The 20,060-nt window shown below is 38.9% G+C and overlaps 1 protein-coding gene across 3 annotated transcripts in view; it reads right to left on the bottom strand.

Moving 5' to 3' along the window:
• Positions 1–20,060, bottom strand: part of EXOC6B (exocyst complex component 6B) — a 727,664-nt gene that overhangs the window by 64,737 nt on the left and 642,867 nt on the right. Inside the window, exon 21 of one of the 3 annotated variants that reach the window (XM_059942978.1) lies at positions 1,996–2,056. The exons of the other annotated variants lie outside the window; for them this stretch is intronic. Within the exon in view, the coding sequence (XP_059798961.1) occupies positions 2,039–2,056 (18 nt within the window). The 3' untranslated portion in view covers positions 1,996–2,038. Of the gene's footprint in view, positions 1–1,995; positions 2,057–20,060 lie in introns of those variants that run through there. 3 annotated transcript variants of the gene reach the window in all.

Genomic DNA, 20,060 nt, shown 5'->3' with positions numbered 1-20,060 from the left:
CGGAAGCATCCAGCTGAGAATTACAAGTTGCATTTAATTGTCATTTATTTAGACTCCTTGAATTTGGAACTGTTAGTTCCTTGACTTTACTTGACTTTCATGACCATGACACTTTCGAAGATTATAGATAAGTTACTTTATAGAATGTCTCTCAATTTGGATTTGTCTGATGTTCTCCTACGATTAGATTCAGAAGATTCATTTTTGGCAACAATATTATACCAGTGATCTTGCTTTTTTCCTCAGTGCAACCTATCTAGCGGCACCTGATTTCAAACTGCCCTGTTACTGATGATGGCATAGTTTCTCCCTCTTAACTAATAAGTATTTTGTGGGGAGATACATACTTTGAAATTACAGAAATATCCCATTCCTCATCAAACTTTCAATGTACTCAGTTTTTTATTTGTATCTGTATTGACTTGTGATTTCTTATCTTTTCAATATAATTTGTTACTCTAATAATTTATTTTGGTGCTCAAATTATCCCCAATTTAGCCAGTGGTGGCCCCGTCAGGCTGGCTTCTGTATCATTCTGACATATCCCCATCATTCTTTGAGCACTTGATTTATGGTACAAAAAGTTGTTGTAGGCTCATCTTGTACTTTCCCAGGAAACAGTCATTTGTCCAAAATGCGCTGGTTCCTTTTAGTAAATTATATTGAGAAGCCAAGATATAGCACTAGACATGCTTGCTCATTGCCATGGGGGTATTACTGTTCCCAGACCAACTAAGGGAACATACGTATTATATATGTTCCTATGTACGTATACATCACACATATACTTATTTACTTCTATATTTATTTTTATATTTATCTATAATAAAAAACCAAGAGTTCACACCATAGGGTTCATTTGACTTTTTTCCCTTTCCATGTCTGTAAACCCCTTCTCTGACGGTTAGAAACTGGCTTTCATTATCCTTAATGTATTCACTTATTTAATCAATGTCCCTTTATATAATGAGTTTCTACCTTCTCCCTCACGTGGATACCCTCCTTTTTGGGTTTGGCTCGGACTCCCTTATGCTGCCCCTGTGCTCTGATTGCCCATGCCACGCCACTCCTCCAAGTGTGTGCTTCCCCTGCGCACATGGGTTCTGACACCTGGAGCCAGAGTGCCTCCGTGCATACACTCCTGCCTCACCCTGGGTGGGCTCCGACAGCCCACTCCAGGCCACCTCTCCGGGGAGGCCTTCCTCACCCTCCTGCGCCCTGGGTCCTTGCGCCAGGCCACCCTCCAAACAGACAGCCTTCTCATCCTGCTCAGACTGATACGCCTGTCAGGCCAGTCCTCTGCAGACGCCTCCTCACCTTTAATTTTATTTTTTGAATATACAGATGCTTAAGGACTACTGGAAAGTAAGAAGCATGGAGTTGACCAAATGTTGTCTCAACTTTTTTCAAAAAAGGGAAGAAAATGGATGCTGAAAACGAAAATTGACATTTCGTATACTGTCACTGATATTCTCTGACGCCATCATTTTATTCTTGACAGCTTATAGTACTAAATCACCTGACATGCTTTTAAAAAAGCATTATATACCAAAATGATCATTACAGATTTTATTCATTATAACTTAAATTTGGCAACATTCAACAATAAGGGAATGTTAATGTAATTTACAGTACAACCATGACAATTTTAGTTATGTTTGTAAAAATATAGGAGAAAATGTTCTTAAGATAGTCGGTATATAAAAACCAGCATATAAAATTATATATACAGAATGAGCTCAATTCTACATATTACATATTAGTGAGGAAAGAAGATACACCGAAATATTTACAGGGATTATCTCTGTGTGGTAAAACAATGGGTAATATTTTTTCTTTCTGAATCATACCTTACATTTTCTAAGTTTATTTAATGAGTATTTATTAGCTTTAAAATGGGAAAAATAAATCTTAAGACATTAATTAGCATCTATTTCACAGCACTGTAAAGAATACAGAGTTAAGTAAGGACAGATTCTGCTTTTTCCAGCTGGTACCGTAGCAGGCACTCTTATCCATGACCAAGAATGAGTCTTCTTTAAGGGAAGGTCGTCACCTTAGAAGCAAGCACAGAACCTCAGAAGCCCTGAAGAAAAACACTGTCATCTGACTAGTACTAGTAGTAGTAGTAGTAGTAGTAGTAGTAGTAGTAGTAGTAGTAGTAGTAGAGTAGTAGTAGCAGCAGCTTACATTCATAGACTATTAACTATATGCCAGGTATTGTTCATGGATCTCCTTATTTGATCTTTAGTAGCTCTACAAGAGTCTATTATCATCTTCTTCTTATAAATGAGGAAACTGAGGCACTGAAAAGTAACTTACTCATGATCAGACAGCTAGCATGTGGCAGGGCCAGGATTTAAATAGAGGCAATTGATTCCATAGACTACTATAGACCGCACCGCTCATAAATGAAAGAACCCTGACAGTCAAAGGAGGGAAAGATATTGCAGCACAGTGACCTTATAACCTTCTAATCTGGCGAAGACAGGATACTCACACACAGTTCTACATACAAGGTAGAAAGCAATAACTGTCGGAAGAGAGAACTACGGTTATGGGATCTTTGAGCAGCAAGAGATGACTCCCATCTGACAGCAGCATGGAAAATATCATCCAGCGGACAGTAAGGCTGGCAGCAGGGAGACCATGAAGAAAAGCTGTAGCAAATGAGCTAAGGGAAGAAGGTGGCCTGAACTGACGTGTCTCTCTCTGCTCCTATAGGCCTAGCTTTGGGGATTAAAGGTGTACATTGTGTGCCTCCGTAGAATCCCACTATTATACCCTGTTTTCCCACCGCAGGCACGCCTTGGATAATACCAATATTTGCAGGTCATGAGAAGGTAAGGATTAAAAACATGATGCAGTTCTGGTACCTAAACCTCAGTCCCTCCCTCCTGGCTACTTTCTCTTTCTTTACTCAGATCAGGATAAGGAACGAGCATACAACAAACACACAGGAGGATCAAGAAGTTGGTATAGCATGGCTACCCGAGTTGGACTTCCAAACTCAGTGGCGTGGAATGAAGGTATTGATCATCTCTGCTGCATACAGTCCCTCAGCTACAAAATGGAGCTGGTGTACAAGGAGTGGGTGAGTTCCTTTTACATTCAGAGAGCTCACTGTGTGCAAGAGTCACGATGTACCAAGTGCCTGCAGTGGAGGAAGGAAAAGTCCCCCAACCGGGGAGATTCTGACCTAGTGGCCAAGACACAGTCTTCTACCGTAGGGGTATTCCTTGTTCAAAGCAGGATAGAGGGAACTTGACTTCAAGAGGCCAGACAGAAGAGTGGAAGATGGGGAAAGAGATACGAGACAATCACAGTGTGAGTATGGGTGTTACTATGGATGCCCGAATGCTTAGGCACATTGGGTCTGCTTCAAGGGACTGATATCAGGCATTTTTAGTTAGGAGTTTCCAGGAGTTGAAGAGAGGATGAGCATCTTGAAGGCTCCTTGGTTATGCTTTATTTCCTTTGTGCCTCAACTGCCTTGAAAAGGACCTAGCAGACAGCAGGCATTCAGTAAGTGCTAAGTGTTAATACGGCTACTACGTGCCAGACACTGTGCTAAGCACCTTTATATATCATTTTAATTATCCTCAAAACAACCCTATGAGGCAGGGTTTATTAATAAGCCCACTTTACAGATAAAGAGAATGAGGCCAGAGAGGTTAAGTAATTTGTTCTAAATCACTGAAGGACTCTTTGGAAAAGGAAAATGCATGCTACTAGGAACAATGAAGGCACAAACTTTTGCCATTAACAAGTCGGTGTGCACTCAGAGGAGAAATATTGTGTGCCTTGTGTCAACCAAGAAAACACCTCATAAATGTGTTTGTTATTTGTGGATGTGTGCAGTGAGGCTTATAGAAGGGCTACTTAGTGTTCAGCTCCTCAGCAAGGCGAATTTTTCAGGTTGCTTCCTGCTCTAGTAGCTATAGAGCTTTAATCCTAAGCATAAAGACATTTTACACTTTAGCTTTTATGGATACGAATGAATTCTTCGATCCTATCTTAATTTCTAGGGACTTAACCTAGAATAAGGAGGCCACCTAACAAAGGTCTCATAACATGGCGTATGTGTGAGTGTACGTGCACAAATGCATGTGTGTATGCATTTTCATCCAAAACAAATTAACCCGATCAGTAATGATTTATTTGTCCACTGTCCTCCAACACCGTTCATCACCTTGCTGAGTTTTTATTTGTTCCCAGGACCTCTTCTTTTGCATTTATCCCTCACCACTTACTCCAGTTTTTATATTTCCTTAAACCGTCAATTCTACTCTTATATGGCCCAACTTTAAAAAAAACAAACAAACAAAAAACCCAGAGGGGATGAAAAGAAGGCTGTTTTAGCAACTTGACTGTACCTGCAATTGCTTGTATCTGGGGGCCTTGCTTTATACTGGCAACAAGAGGCACTGGCATTCGCCAGTGATGATACTGAAAGAAAGGGCTGGTCTGGAATTCTCAAGGCCAGACGAGAGAGGGCTGAAGGGAACACCAGCTGCGATCATCAAGTGGTCAGCCAGTGCGTGGATACTGACAACCAAGCAATGGTCTCATTTTCTAAAGTTTGGCTTGGGCAGTTGCAGGAGGGAGTGGGGTGGGGAGCGGGTTGGGAGGGAGAGAGTGCAGGACTACATGATCTTGAAAGATCATTACCAGATCTGGGACACAGACCAATGGTTTGGACAGCAGAATCCAGCTAGCATCCTCTGCTCTGGAATTTGAAGCTTCTCCCTGTCTGCTGCAATACTGCTGGGATTCAGATAATGATTCTTAGGTCGAGATTAGCGGTTTATTGCTAATCTTGGGAAGACTCGCAATTTTACCTCTTTCGTTTCTCTCCTCCTAGCATTACTCACTCTTTTAATCTTTAGTTTACTACTTTTTGTTTTTCTTCTCTTCCCTACTCTAATCTGAGTCAAACAAGCAGAAGGACTCAGTTTTGTTAAAGGGTCAGCGATAGGTTATCTCTTTTTCCATTTTTTCCACTCTGGCCCCAAACAAGTAGCACTCCCTAAATATTAAATAATGAGGTTGCTGATTCCTTCTGCCTTAATCCATTACCTCATTATAACGAGCATTACAGCACTTTCAGTTTGCCTCGTTTTATCTTCACAGTCATTCTTTGGAATGGGTAGGACGAAGATCATTAGTATCTCATACATAACATGAAAAACTAAGACTCAGAGAGGTTAAGTGATTTGTGCTGGTGGGGCCATGGTTGAATACTGGCTCACGTACTGTGGAATGACTGGGGACCTGACTCACGGTACAGCCTCAGGTAAGCCACTTAACCTATTCGTGTCTAATCTCTAAAATGGGGATGAAAGTACCAACTTGCTTCCCAGGGAAGCTGCAGGGCTTAATTAGCCAATAAATAATTGTAAAGGGTTTTGGAGATTCCAAGTGTTACATATATGTTTTAATAAACTCTGATGAAAGTTAAGGCTCCATTAGGTACCCAAGCGTGGAAATGAGATGAATTTATCTGTGAGTGCTCATACTTTCCAGGGTCTACAAAGTATATAAACTGGACTGAGCTTAGGGAATACACCCAGCTCTTTCTAAACTGCTCCTAGGTGATGGCCCTGCTCCTTGCAAGTCCTCTCTCTGCTGACCCTCCTCACTTGAACCAAAGCAGATGGCTGCTCGCTAACCAGCCAAGACAGTGAGAAAATACCAGAGGAGGGCTGGCTCTTCATGCCCCCTGGGGCAGCAGAGATGATCACAAGCAGATTCCCTACAGACCTTCCAGATGGGCACTCTGACCTCTAAGAAAACATCCTAATAATTTCCAGGGCACTCAAAGCATGTACCGTGTGGCAATGTTGCTAAGAAATGACCAGACTTATGTCTAGGGTCTCCATGCTATAGTTTCCCCCTCTTCATTGAAATTCATTTAACTTGCTTTATAACAAGTGTAAGTACATCATATCACATAGGGAAACTGAGGACAATTTAATATATCAAAGAAAATATCTGAAATCAATTTACAAGGAAATAAATCTCTAAGCCCCAAGGAAGACAAACCCTGTGATGACATATTAGCGCAGTGCTAATCTAAAAGATTGTGGCCTGTTCCATGTTGCTCAGTTTCATGACTCTAAGGAATTTAGTTCCCCTTTCCTTTATGTGTTTTACTTTTCCCAATCTGTAAAACCAAGACAATGGCCTCTGTCTAAAATCTACCTCAACTGACGGTTGCTTTAAGCCAGAGCTGATATTCAGCTGGTATATCCAGTTTCTTCATTTGAAAAAGAAGAATAAAACAATCTACAACAAATTGCTAAATTTAAAAATGCCTGCAAATTTTAAATGATAAATCATGGCTCTCCCGTCACCTGGAACACTGCTCTTCTCTCAGGTACCTGCTTGGCTAATTATATCACCTCCCTCAAGGTGTTGCTCAAATCTCACCCTCAAGGAGGCTTACCCTTTCTTATTTAATACTGTGACCCGTCTCTCCAAATCTCCGTAGTCTCAACCCCCTTTCCCTTGTTCTACTTTCTTATTCTTTCCACAATCTTTATTACCCACCTGTAAGTATACAGTTGATTAATTATTCTCCTTATTTATTTCCTCACTCCTCTATCCTAAATTGTAAGCTCCATGAGGTCAGAAATCTTGGTCTGTTTTGTTCACTGATATATCTCAAGTGCCTGGCACACAGCAGAGGCTCAGCAAATACTTATTGAATAAATGAACGAATGAACCTCTAAGAATAACTTACTTTTAAAGTACTTAAGGGCAGAGGCTACCTTCTTTTGAGTGTCACTGTAATCAACTCAGTGTTTCGGCCCAGAAGATGTCTGAAAACACATCCTATTTGACATATGTATCTGAAACCCATAAATACTCTATGACTGCCTTCTTTTACCTGTCTGCTCCTTGGTTTTAGGAAACCCTTATGAACTAACCAGCTGGTAAGAGGGTCAAGCTGGGGAGGTGAGGCTGGGCAAAGGCAAGGGATATGAAGGAAAAGGCAAGGGGTAACTGAGCAGAGATCCAGAATAACTGAGAAACAGCCGGTATTCTCACAATAATGAGACAAGTCATTAAGAGCTTCTCAGAACCTGGGAGATTCACTAATGAAATAGCCAAAGAAGATGGTATTTCTTTTAAACATTTACAACTTCTGTCCTTTTGTTGTCTGGACCCCACTACCTGGTGTGTTCTGGGCACTTGAATAACAAGTCCTATAAGACACAGAGAATTCTGTGATTGCCGCTGGAAAACAGAGTCAGACCTAAAAAAAGAGAGGCAAGTGCTATATCCCAAGCTGACAAACACCTACTCACTGCAGTAGGGAAATGCCGTATATGAGAAAAGTTCAAAAGGCCATCTTTGTGTCCAGAATTTATCAGAGAAAGCTTTCTACAGGAAAGGTAGGCCTTAAAGTATGGGAGGAAATATTTCTGTGTAGACATGAGAACAACTATGTAATAATTATATTTTTAAGGCATTGGACAATTTATTCAAGAAGCCTCTTAATCATTTTTAATATAAAAACTTTACGATATATTTGAGTAGCACTGTACCTAGTTACAGAATCTCAAAAACAAACAAACAGCCCTAGGCTAGAAACTGAGCTGATTATCAGCTGCGGAGGCACGCAGAGCGCACAGCCTTTCTTCCTGTGATAGAGTTATTTGTAACTGAGTCCTTCTGCGCGCACCTAGTAGCTTTCTCAGAAGTATCTAATTCTGGCCTATGTCAGAGAGAGGTCATGGGGTTCCCTGGACTACATGAGTAATTCTCTTGGAAAATGCTATTATTGCACAATGAGTTGTGTATATTACTGAACATATGTACAACACTTCAAATATCTCATCACAAGCTACTCTGAACCCTAATTGGGCAGAGGGGACTTTCATGCTAGGGGTCCCCTCACGTATTTACCATTCCTTAATAACTCAACCAATAAGATGAGGCTGGTGGCTAAGACACTAAGAGGAGAAGAGACACTTAGTTTCATGTGAGACCTTGCACTACACTCACTCTCTCTTCAGAGACTAGCTGCTTTCTGTGTGAGTCACCAGCACAGAAAATGTGTGGTGGCAGCAGCTTCTGTGTTCAGTATGTCTAAGGTCCATCTCCCGTGCCCTGCATCCCTCCTGGCAAAGAACACCGCTGTCTTTTCCTTGGTCACCAGGCACCACTCTAATTTGGTGAGACGATAGAAAGAGCCCCATAGGCAGAGAAAGTTATGAGGGTTAACGGATTGCAATAGCTAATAGCCACTGAGAAACCAATATCCAGAAAATGCAGTGGGGAAAAAAAAAAAAAAAACCCAAAACAAAGAGATGCCTTCAACTTGTTTTAAATCATTGGACCAAACATTTAGACTTTGGGAAAGTGAGTAAAGCACCAAGTTATGAGTGCAGTTTATAAAAGATAAAGATCTGAGTCATCCCTTTGCGGTTACGGATTATGAAACCATTTCAGGCTCTCCCTAGATAGTACTCCCCGTGAATGTCAGATTGCAAACAGAGCAAGCAGATGGGATAGCATCTTTGATTACTGCCGCTGTTAAGGTCTTCTCCTAAGCATCCTTGTATAGTTTACAATTTAATTTTTTTCCTTTGTAATCTTTAGCCCTTGTGTATATATCATCTAATGAAAAGGCCTTTTTTGAATTAACATGGTATTTGGAAAAAGAACATGTGTTTCTATTTTATTATTAAATACATTTATAAAGAGAGAAAATGTTCTCAGATCTAGTAGATGCCTGTTTTTTGTTTTTTGTTTTTCGTTTTTTTTTAAGAGCCAGAATCCCGCAACACTTCAGGATAACAGAATCCTTAATGTAAACATTTAGATGGTGAGGGCCATGGTAAGTTTCTGGGTAGAGAGTAATTGTGGAGCTTGCTTAGGAATTCAGATTTGCCCCATCTGACCACCTTGAGGGTAAACACAGTGCTCTGCCTTTTCCCAGCTAGTTGGTGAGCTCTGCATCTATTAAGCAGGACACTCTGGGATACAGACCATTCCAATTACCACAATGGTCTTGTGTTTCAAGACTGCTTGTTTATAAACACAGCCACTTTCTAGTTTAATTTCTCTCCTTTTTGCAGTTTGTCTAAGCTCCAAATCTTTTCAGAGTGCAAAAGCCTAAATAAGGATTTTTTAGATTAATGTCTGGTGATCCGCATTATCAATCTAAATAGCAGTAGCAAGTCTGACAGCACACAGAAAACTAGAAAAAGCAACTCAACAACAATAGTTAATGTTTATTGGGTACTTTGGGTCAGGTATTGAGCTAAATTCTTTGCATATATTATTCTTTATTTAATTTTCATATTCCTAGGTGATAGAGTAGTTTTTTACATTGATGTAAAAAGTCATTATCCAAAACAGGGAGTAATGAAAAATTCACTTGGTTGTTCTAGCAGGCAGGGAAGTGCCTGAAGCTTGGGTTTTCAAGCCCACATGGGGACTGGAGACAATAACTTGGACCTGTCCATGCAGCCTGGTTAGAACTGAGATTGCTGTGAAAAGACACGACTCCTCACGGGCTGAACCTGAGTGAAAGGGCAGGCCAGAAAACAAATCTAGTAGGAATAAGGAAACCTTTTATCAAAGCATATTAAATACATTGTTCTGAATTTTGCTTCCCCGTCCCCACTTAACAATATATTGGGTCTCATTTCCTATCAGTATATAAAACTTCTTCATTAGTATCCTATTAAACAATTATAAATAATGATGTAGTAAATAACCTAGTACATGTGCACAAGTATATAAATCTGCAGGACTGAGTCATTGGAGGGGAACTGCTGGATTAAAAGATATACACACTATATTCCCTCCTTATAAGTTGTACCAACTTATACCACCACAGCAACATATGTGACAGTCTCTCCATATCCCAGGAAACATGGTGTGTTGGTAAGTTCTAAAAGAACAGAAATAGAATGCAAAACCATCAAACTAAAGGGAAAAAGAGGGAAAGGAGATTTAAAAAAACAATCAAATAGAAGGCAGAGAGTCTAAGGAGATAGGATGACTAAATGCAATGTAGTATCCTGGATTGGATCCTGAAATAGAAAAAGGACATTAGTGGAAAAACTGATGAAATGTGAATAAAGTCTATAGTTAGTTAATAATAATGTGCCAATGTTGATTTCTTAGTTGTGACAAATGTACAATGGTAAGAGAAAAGATGTTAACATTAGGGGAAACTGGGTGAAAGGCATACAGGAACTCTCTATATTATCTTTGCAACTTTTCTGTAAATCTAAAATATTTCCCCCAAAACTTTACATAAAAAACAGGGGAAAGGTGAAGGACATCCCAGCAGGGGAAGAGGGTAGTATAAGCAAAGACATGGAGGGGGAAACAGCACTATCCATGCAAGGAACTAGAGGTAGCCTGGGTTGCTGGAGAGTAAAGGTGCATCTCTGAATATGTGAGTTACTGAATTATTCCTTTTTCTATAACATCCCTTTAAAATATCTTGATCTTGGGACTTCCCTGGTGGCGCAGTGGTTAAGAATCTGCCTGCCAATGCAGGGGACACGGGTTTGAGCCCTGGTCCTGGAAGATCCCACATGTCGCGGAGCAACCAAGCCCATGCGCCACAACTACTGAGCCTGCGCTCTAGAGCCCGTGAGCCACAACTACTGAGCCCACGTGCCACAACTACTGAAGCCCGTGCGCCTAGAGCCGTGCTCCGCAATAAGAGAAGCCACCACAATGAGACGCCTGCGTGCCGCAACAAAGAGTAGCCCCGCTCACTGCAACTAGAGAAAGCCTGCGCGCAGCAACAAAGACCCAATGCGGCCAAAAGTAAATAAATAAATAAATAAATTTATAAAAAGTAAATAATATAAATATCTTTCTTTTAACATCTTTATTGGAGTATAATTGCTTTACAATGGTGTGTTAGTTTCTGCTTTATAACAAAGTGAATCAGCTATACATATACATATATCCCCATATCTCTTCCCTCTTGCGTCTCCCTCCCTCCCACCCTCCCTATCCCACCCCTCTAGGTGGTCACAAAGCACCAAGCTGATCTCCCTGTGCTATGCGGCTGCTTCCCACTAGCTATTGGCTTTACATTTGGTCATGTATATATGTCCATGCCACTCTCTCACTTTGTCCCAGCTTACCCTTCCCCCTCCCCGTGTCCTCAAGTCCATTCTCTAGTAGGTCTGCATCTTTATTCACGTCCTGCCCCTAGGTTCTTCATGACCATTTTTTTTTTTTTTTTAGATTCCATATATGTGTGTTAGCATATGGTATTTTTCTCTTTCTGACTTACTTCACTCTGTATGACAGACTCTAGGTCCATCCACCTCACTACAAATAACTCAATTTCTTTTCTTTTTATGGCTGAGTAATATTCCATTGTATATATGTGCCACATCTTCTTTATCCATTCATCTGTCGATGGACACTTAGGTTGCTTCCATGTCCTGGCTATTGGAAATAGAGCTGCAATGAACATTGTGGTTCATGACTCTTTTTGAATTATGGTTTTCTCAGGGTATATGCCCAGTAGTGGGATTGCTGTGTTGTATGGTAGTTCTATTTTTAGTTTTTTAAGGAACCTCCATACTATTCTCCAGAGTGGCTGTATCAATTTACATTCCCACCAACAGTGCAAGAGGGTTCCCTTTTCTCCACACTCTCTCTAGCATTTATTGTTTCTAGATTTTTTGATGATGGCCATTCTGACCGGTGTGATATGATATCTCATCGTAGTTTTGATTCGCATTTCTCTAATGATTAATGATGTTGAGCATTCTTTCATGTGTTTGTTGGCAATCTGTATATCTTCTTTGGAGAAATGCCTATTTAGGTCTTCTGCCCATTTTTGGATTGGGTTTTTTGTTTTTCTGATATTGAGCTGCATGAGCTGCTTGTAAATTTTCGAGATTAATCCTTTGTCAGTTGGTTCTCACGTTTTAAAGAAAAAATATGAATTTAGGTTTTATGTTCACTTTGATTAGCTCTTAATACCATCAGCAAAGCACTGTCATTCTGGTAGCAACTGCAAAGGGACTAACATCATTCAATAAGTCAGCAGACTAGGTACATCAGTGAATTGGTATTCAAATTATGTAAATAGCCAAGTGGTGTTGATTTTATTAAATTTGACATCTCTGTCATTCAAATAAATAATGGCAAAAGGAAAAACGAATATCTTGAAATTAGGGATTTTTCTGCCTTCTTAACTAGAAGCAAATTGTCAGTGTATTTGTCAAGTAAATACGAAGCAGTAGAATTGACAGCCATTACATAAAAGCAAAAAAAGATATAATCCTTGATATGTGTGTCAAAGACTGAAAGTGATTCCAGGTGTAAAATAGTTTAAAAAATATCTGCATTCTATAAATTCATATTTGTAATGCTAACATTTTAAAACCAAAATATAAAAAATAGAAAGCAGGAAAAGATGAAAACAAAAAGAAACAAAGCAAAGGCACGGTAAATAGCACAAATAAGATGTTAGAAACAAAAATGTGATTGCAATGATCTAAATTAATCAGTTAAAAGATAGAAGTTTTCATGTATTAATAAGCAAATACAACTGTATACTGCTTATAAGAGATAAATCTAAAAATAACTATGAGGACACAGAAAGTTCAAAGTCAAGCAATGGAAAAAGACATACTGAGCAGATACTAAAAACAAAAGAGAAAGTAGGTGCAGTATAGACTATAAGACAAAAAAGCAATATTTAGGAATAAAGAGGGTCACTATATACTGGTAAAAGAATAATTCACCAAGACATAAAATTTCTAAACTTTTATATACCCAGAGCACAGTCTCAGAATATACAACAAAATATACAAAATAAAAACTGACACTATTATTAAGAATAAAATGATACACCACAATAATAGAGGGAGGTTTTAACACTCTTCTGTTGGTAATTGGATAAAGCAGGTTTTATACAAATTAGTAAAGATGCAGATGATTTGAATAGCACAATTATTAAGTTTGATTCACTGGATATGTAACCCTGCATTTATTTATTAGAAAATACACATTCTTTTCAAGCACGTGTGGGGTGTTTACAAAAACAGATCACAAAGATGCTCTTAAGCAAACCTCAAAAACTACCATATTCTTGGAATCAGTGCAATAAAATCATAAATAACTTGAAGCTGCCTGCATTTATTTTTCAAACAAGACAATCTTTCATCAGGAAGCTAATAATTTTACTCAACTTAGAAAAACAACTTGGTCATTTCAGCATTACATAAGTAATGTTGCTCACTAATAGTACTCATCACGTCAACAAAAAGAGTCTTGCTGGTGGAGGAACATTGTTTGTAAAGGTAAAAAGATACGAACGAGCAAGACATTCAGGGTGAAAGTCTGAATGAAGCATACGTAGGATGAGAGGGAAAAGGTAGAAAAGAGGCTGTGAAGGTAGACTAGAGTCAGCAAGTTTGGATTTTATACAGGAGAAGGAAGTTTGGATTTTATCATTTAGACAAAGGGAAGTGATCAAAGGTAGATCTAAGTGTGGAGTTGACAACTTTGGTCATTCTACTCCATTGTGGAGGATGGACTACACTGAAGAAATAATGAAGAAAGTGATAAGTTGAAAGAGCTTTAATTGGGGTTAGAAGTAATAGAGATACAGAGTAAACAATTGGTTTGAGATGTGGTAAGGGCATAGCGTTGACATCACTTGAAAATTTACCCTATACCCAGGAGAATGAGTAGTAAGTGGGAGAAACAGAGGAATCAAGGATAAATTTAAGATTTTTTAGTTTGAGTGATGGATTGGGTAGTGATGCCATTAAAGGGGAGAAGGAATGGAGAAAAAAGGAAAAATAAAGCATGAAATTTAGGCTGTACTGCATCTGAAGTACTATTGGGACATCCTGAAGAAGATCGAACTCTGACAGTGATGGGAGAGTTTAGAGGAAGCAGCATCAAGCAAAGGGGGAAGCAAGTGGAGATTACAGGTTAGAAAGATTCAAGTTGGCAGAAACGGAGCAACCAGAATCAGCCTGCCATTTGCAATCTTTCTGACAACAGGACAAGTTTAGCCCAACAATTTATGGTCTATAATGATAAGCAAGACATCTCTTTCCAGGCCTGGAAGAAATCAGGTATTTATCAGAGGGGTCAAGGCAGGGAGTTCCCCAATGGAGGCTGCACAGCACCACACAAAGGGAAGAAAGGAGGAGAGAGACAATTCACAAATTCAAATATCTGTTCCATTTTCATTCTTCTATAGTTAATACTGCATGAAAATGTATATTATAGAGTCACTTGCAATAGCAAAAATGATACATCATCTAAATTCCCAACAAAGATTCAAACTGGTAAATTTTGGTACACTAACTCAAAACATTTCTTTTAGAAAAGCTGTCTGTTTCAAAGCAATAGATACCACATGCCACTTAATAACATTCCTTAAAATGATAAAGCTTTGGCTATTTTTGTGGTAGTACATGTAATTATATCAAGACAAGAGATTCCTTCCGACAGGCATCCCCATCTCAAAGCATCTTATAATGGCAGGATCACCTTACTGTACAATATACCCTAGACAGAAAACCAAAAAAGGAATATAAGAAGCAGGAAAGAAAAGGGTGAGTGCAGAGAGAAAGGAATAGAACAGCACTATTTCCCAAAGTATGGTCACAGATTCTTTGTGGAAAAAAAAGAGTTCTGCAGGCAGTAAGTTTGACTCACTACGTTAAGTACCATATTAAGGATTCTGAGAATTTCTGCTGTAAAGAAGCCCATTTGAAATTTGTTTAACTCAGCATGTCCCAAATTTATTTACTATGGAACTCTTTCATTGCAAGACACTTACTAGCATGCTATGGAACTATGGTTCTGTTGAACATACTTTGACAAATACAAGCTAAATTTTAAAAATTATTTGGCAACAAAGTAGCTTTGGAAAGGTAGCTAGTAGCTAGTAGAAAGACAAAAGGACTGAATTTGGGAGGTCTTACTTCTGAGTGATGTCTTTAAGTAACCGATGGTACTTTTCTGCACTACAATTCTTTCTTTCTCGTGTCAAGTGGGGAAAGTAATTTATTTTGCCTTGGTCTTATAGAGACCCTGATACTAGGTGTGTGAGATGCTGGCAGAGAGGGTGGCAAATACATAACAATGGATTCTCTGCATTCTAATATTTTAGCTGTTGACCTGATCCATATATTTAAGTGAGATTAAAAGAAAATCTCAGCGCTAGGTATTAAGGAAGATAAGAAATAGTCTCTGCAAGAAGCTTACAATATCTGGTAAAACAAGATCTACATATGGGATAAAATGAATGAAAGGGTTCAATTGTTACATATAGATTATCAGTGCTACTGGAGTTCAGAGGACCAAACAAACCTACCTGGAAGAATTAGGATCTGATCTGGGTATTGAGGTCCTACTGGGAGACGACTAGAAAGAGGGCCTTTCAGGCAAAAAGCACTATGAATGAAAGCAGGAAAAAAAATGACATATTCCTAAGAAAAAGGCCTTACAGGTATGTGGCAGAGAATAAAGGTTAAAAAAAAGGAGTCAATACGGAAACAGTTAAAATCTTTTCCCATCAATGAGGACGGCTGGAGATAAAGAATAACATTGATTTGACAAAATCAAACCCACTGAGAATGTTTGATTTAAAAGTTCCCACCGAAAATAGAACCTAGTTCTGGTTTAACATGGTGGAAGATTTTCCCAACTTCCTATCTTCCATGAAAACAGCACACACACACACACACACACAGACACACACACACACACACACACACACACACACACGCACACACTCTTTAAGTAGACAGCACTGTAAATTTAAAACACAGGATTGCCAAATCTGGGGAAATGGATTAATCAACAATGGTGCTGGGAAAATTAACCTCATGAAACAAAAATAAATAAAATCCTAATTTCAGACCTTTCCCCAAAATAAATTCTAGATGCATTTACAATATAATATTTAAAAAATGGAACAATAAAGAAGAGATGGAGGTGTTAGTCTTACTTCTGATCGTGGAAGGACTTTTGAAGAATAAAATAAGAGAAATTACATATTACTACATACAAATTTACAGCTTTAATATATGTACATAAAAAACAAAAATAAAAGGCAAAGAAACCATGGAAAATGTCTTCAGTATATATGACAAAGAAGTAATTACTATATGAAGAGCTACAACTGATAAGAATGTAATGCTCCTATGAAACATGGGTAAACATATTTTTCAAACTTTCTATAATAAACATGTATTACTTTTATACTCAGGGAAGTAAACCTTACTAAATATGATACCCTTAAAAAAGGACAATGGAACCAAGAACCTCAAAAGATCAAATGACTGTGGAACCATATTTTGTTTATTAAACAAAAGGGACTAGGAAATTTGGGCAGAATTGATAACTATGGCTTCTAAATGGTGCTATCTAGAAACGGAGTGAAACATAAGGATAATCTCACTTCACAGGTGTATGGGGCTTTCGGTTTATAACTTCCTTTACTCCAGCCCTCTTTCCCAACCATGCTTTTTGGATATGTTGTCCTCCTTTCTACAGCGCAGTCCTTCTCTTCCCCCTTGCTGCATGGTTAAGGCCCTTGGTCTCTCCAGGCAGTCTTTCTACACCATTGCAGCCTTTGCTATCACCTCTTCTTCCCAATGCTTGTACCACTTACTTGGCATTTACCATACACCACCTTGTATTGTGGCTTATCTTTTTACAGGTATATTTTGCCTCCCTCATCAAGAGGACTGTAAACACAGCCATACAAAAGTGCTTAACAGATATCAGTTGATGACACAGCTTAAAACATCTAAGAAATGCTGTATTAACCGTTTCTGACCATTCCTGAGAAGAAAGGATTCCTACTTACATTTTATGGAAATGAAAATTAACATCTAGAAGAGTTAACTTAACTTCCCTTAGATTCTCGAGCTGAACCCAAATGAACTAAGAATGCTTCTCTCCTGACCAGATCAGGCAGCCTCTTGGCAAATCAAAGTATCTGATCCCTTCAGTACCATTGCTTGCTTACCAGCATAGCTGGTATTGACTTATGTTTGTAGGCACATGGCAGTTGGAGAATAGGTCTGTAATATTAGGCTACTCCATACACGAGAGGAGATGAAATGGTTTGAAATATTCAGAATCCTGGTTTTCTCTGAGCTTGGAAAATAACTCTCTGTATACACTATTTTGAGGGTAAGGGGAAGTAAATCACATCCTGGCACTGACTTGTCAGTACTGTCTTGAACTTAGACTTCTAAAATCACTAAATATTTGGCTTTCAAATACAATGTAACTTTCAACACACTTTCCTGCAAGACAGCTACCAACAAATTCAAGTATTCTTAGGTTCTGCAGAATGCCCTGGAAACTTCATACCAGCATTGTCCCTGTCCTTGAATTGTTTTGACATGTTTGGCCCATGATGACTCAGTCAGTTAGTGATGCTATTCCACAGGCAAAGTGGCTGGGATTTCTGTGACTCAGCCAGCAGAAGAGTCTTGTAAGACGTAGTTACTTTCCTGGCAACTTTTGACTTAACTGTCATTTAGCCAGATCTAGTGCAAACAGATATACAGTGGAATTGCCAGCAAAGAGTGACATCAAAATTCAGGAGACCACAAGGGTCTCCATTTCTCCTATACAATTTCAGGTGATTCCACTGCTCTTTGGCAAAGTCAATGCTGTCTCTGGTCACTGTCAACAGCAGATGACTAGTCTCATATTTAGACACAGAAGAGTAGAAATCATGTTTTTCTTTTCTTCCAGAATGATTTTCTACTTGCAGGGTAGACAGATGACATGGCTATAAACTCTAAAGAGAGTCAATATTTCCTGAGACTTCAAGGCAGAAAGGTGGGCTTGGAAATGAAAAAGGCATAGTGGCCCAGAGAAAAGAAGACAGTGGAAGCATCAGTACTAGGTAGAGGCTATCCAGGTAGCTCATTCACTAATTCATTAATTCATAAATATTTATGGAGCACATTAAGAGGGGTTAGGCATTTTGTTAAGTAGTGGAAATGGAAACTGTTAAGCTCCTAAAGTTAAATATATCACTAAGATGAGTAAATGCCAAGACCAAACTAGGAAAGCATGTGTGCTGTGTGACAGGCAGCTGGTAATTGAGACTCTATCTCCTTTACTTCTGATCAATATTTTTATCATTGGCCAAATACACTTCGCTCTCCAAGAATACAATCATGAAGTTGAAAATATAAGCATACAAATTTCAATCATACATGTTTCCTAGAAAAAGAGGGCAAATACTACAGGGGCACAAAGAGTCAATAGATATGCATAATAAATATATGCAAAGAACTCAACTTGTAGATTATGAACAAAACACACAAAAACTGGAAACTTGAGTATAAATGAAGTAAAGCCTCTAGCAGACAATATAAAACAAGCTACATGGCAAAGAGAATTTAAACACGTTCCAGAGTCAGCTTGTCCTTCTTCTTACCTTCACCCCCTGCCTAACCTCTAAGTGTCTGTGCAATTGCCAGTTTGTGTCGGACTTCACATACTATGACTTTTTGATTTCTGCTCTGCATAACGTATTTCTACAGAGTTTGACATTGTGGCAGCAGGGGCTGTAAACTGAGTGCTCCTTGGAGGCTACTGGCTTGAAGTGTGGGTGGAGAAGAGGCAGGAGAAAGCCAAGGCCAAAGAAAGAAGGAAACAAAAATTTCTCTCACTTTTGGACTTGAGGAAACATTTATTTTTAACAGTTTAGCTAAGATAAAACTCACACACCATAAAATTCCCCCACTTAAAGTGTACAACTCAATGGTCTTTAGGATGTTCCCATAACTGTGCACCAAGCACCACAATCACTTTTAGAACATTTTCATCAGTCCAGAAAGAAATCTTGTAGCTATTTTCAGTAGTCATTTTGAAATACTCCTAGAGCATTCTGTTCCTAGCAAGGCTTACTCTCAAGAAAAACTATTTTGTAAGAACCTAACTGGGGTTTTATCAAAGCCTAACAATCCTGGGGAAAGGAAATGCTCCAGACTGTTCCAAGCTTTTCCTTCCAGCCTGGGGGAAGGAAAATACCGGACTCCAGCCCTCTCTAGCCTTCCTGCTCCATCAAAGTGGGTGGGGAGAGCTGAGATGTGCTTGTGAAGGTAATATCCCAAGAGCAAAGGCTCACTAAAAGACTAAGACCAAACTCCATGACTATAGAACACTTACCCTCTCCCCACACTTTATGACCATATCAATAGAGCTCCTGCGTAATAAAAGAGGAATATAACTGAATGAACAACATATCTCAGGTGTTATTTTAAAAAAAAGTTTCTAGGGAAAACCAAAGACAAGGGAGACAAAAACAAGGACACCAGAGAAAATTTTAGCCTCTGACACACCTAAAGCAAATAGTAAACACAACCTAACTCCTATCCAGATACTCATAAAACCTGACACTAAAGGCATATTACCTCAGTTTATTTTGCCCTGTACATAATGTCTGGCTTACAACAAAAAAATTACAAGGCATACTGAAAGGCATACCACACAGACAGATGAAGAGACAGAACAAGCACCAGAAACAGACTCATATGACAGAAATGTTGAAATTATCAGACAGGGAATAAAACTACTATGATTAGGATGCTAGAGGCGCTAGTGAGGAAAGTAGACAACATGTACGAGCAGATGGGTAACGTAAGCAGAGAGGTAAGAACTCTGAGAAAAAATCAAAAGGAAATGCTATAAATCAAAAGCCCTTTGGAGCAGAAATGAAGAATGCCTTTGATGTGCTCATCCCTATACTGGATATGCTGAGGAAAGAATCAGTGAGCTTGAAGAAATGTCAGTAGAAACTTTCAAAATTGAAATGTAAAGAGAAAAAAATGAAAAAGAACAGAACACAGGTCTCTCCCACCATCTGAAAGCAGAGCATTCCTATGAAAACTTTTATAAGCCAAAATGGCATAAAGTGAAGACTTGTCCCATGCTTGCCGAAAGTTCGCATCATGCCACTTTACTTTTATGAAAGACCTATGTTAGTATGGTAACAGTTTTTTAATTTGTAAAACCAAAAATTCCCTTTGGATTCATTTTGGTTAGCGAAAACAGGT

The sequence above is a fragment of the Balaenoptera ricei genome, chromosome 13, assembly GCF_028023285.1.
Source record: "Balaenoptera ricei isolate mBalRic1 chromosome 13, mBalRic1.hap2, whole genome shotgun sequence".
In the NCBI taxonomy this organism is placed as follows: Eukaryota; Metazoa; Chordata; class Mammalia; order Artiodactyla; family Balaenopteridae; genus Balaenoptera; species Balaenoptera ricei.
The sequence above is the reverse complement of the archived record's forward strand: the minus strand, read 5'-3'. Positions and strand labels throughout refer to the sequence as shown.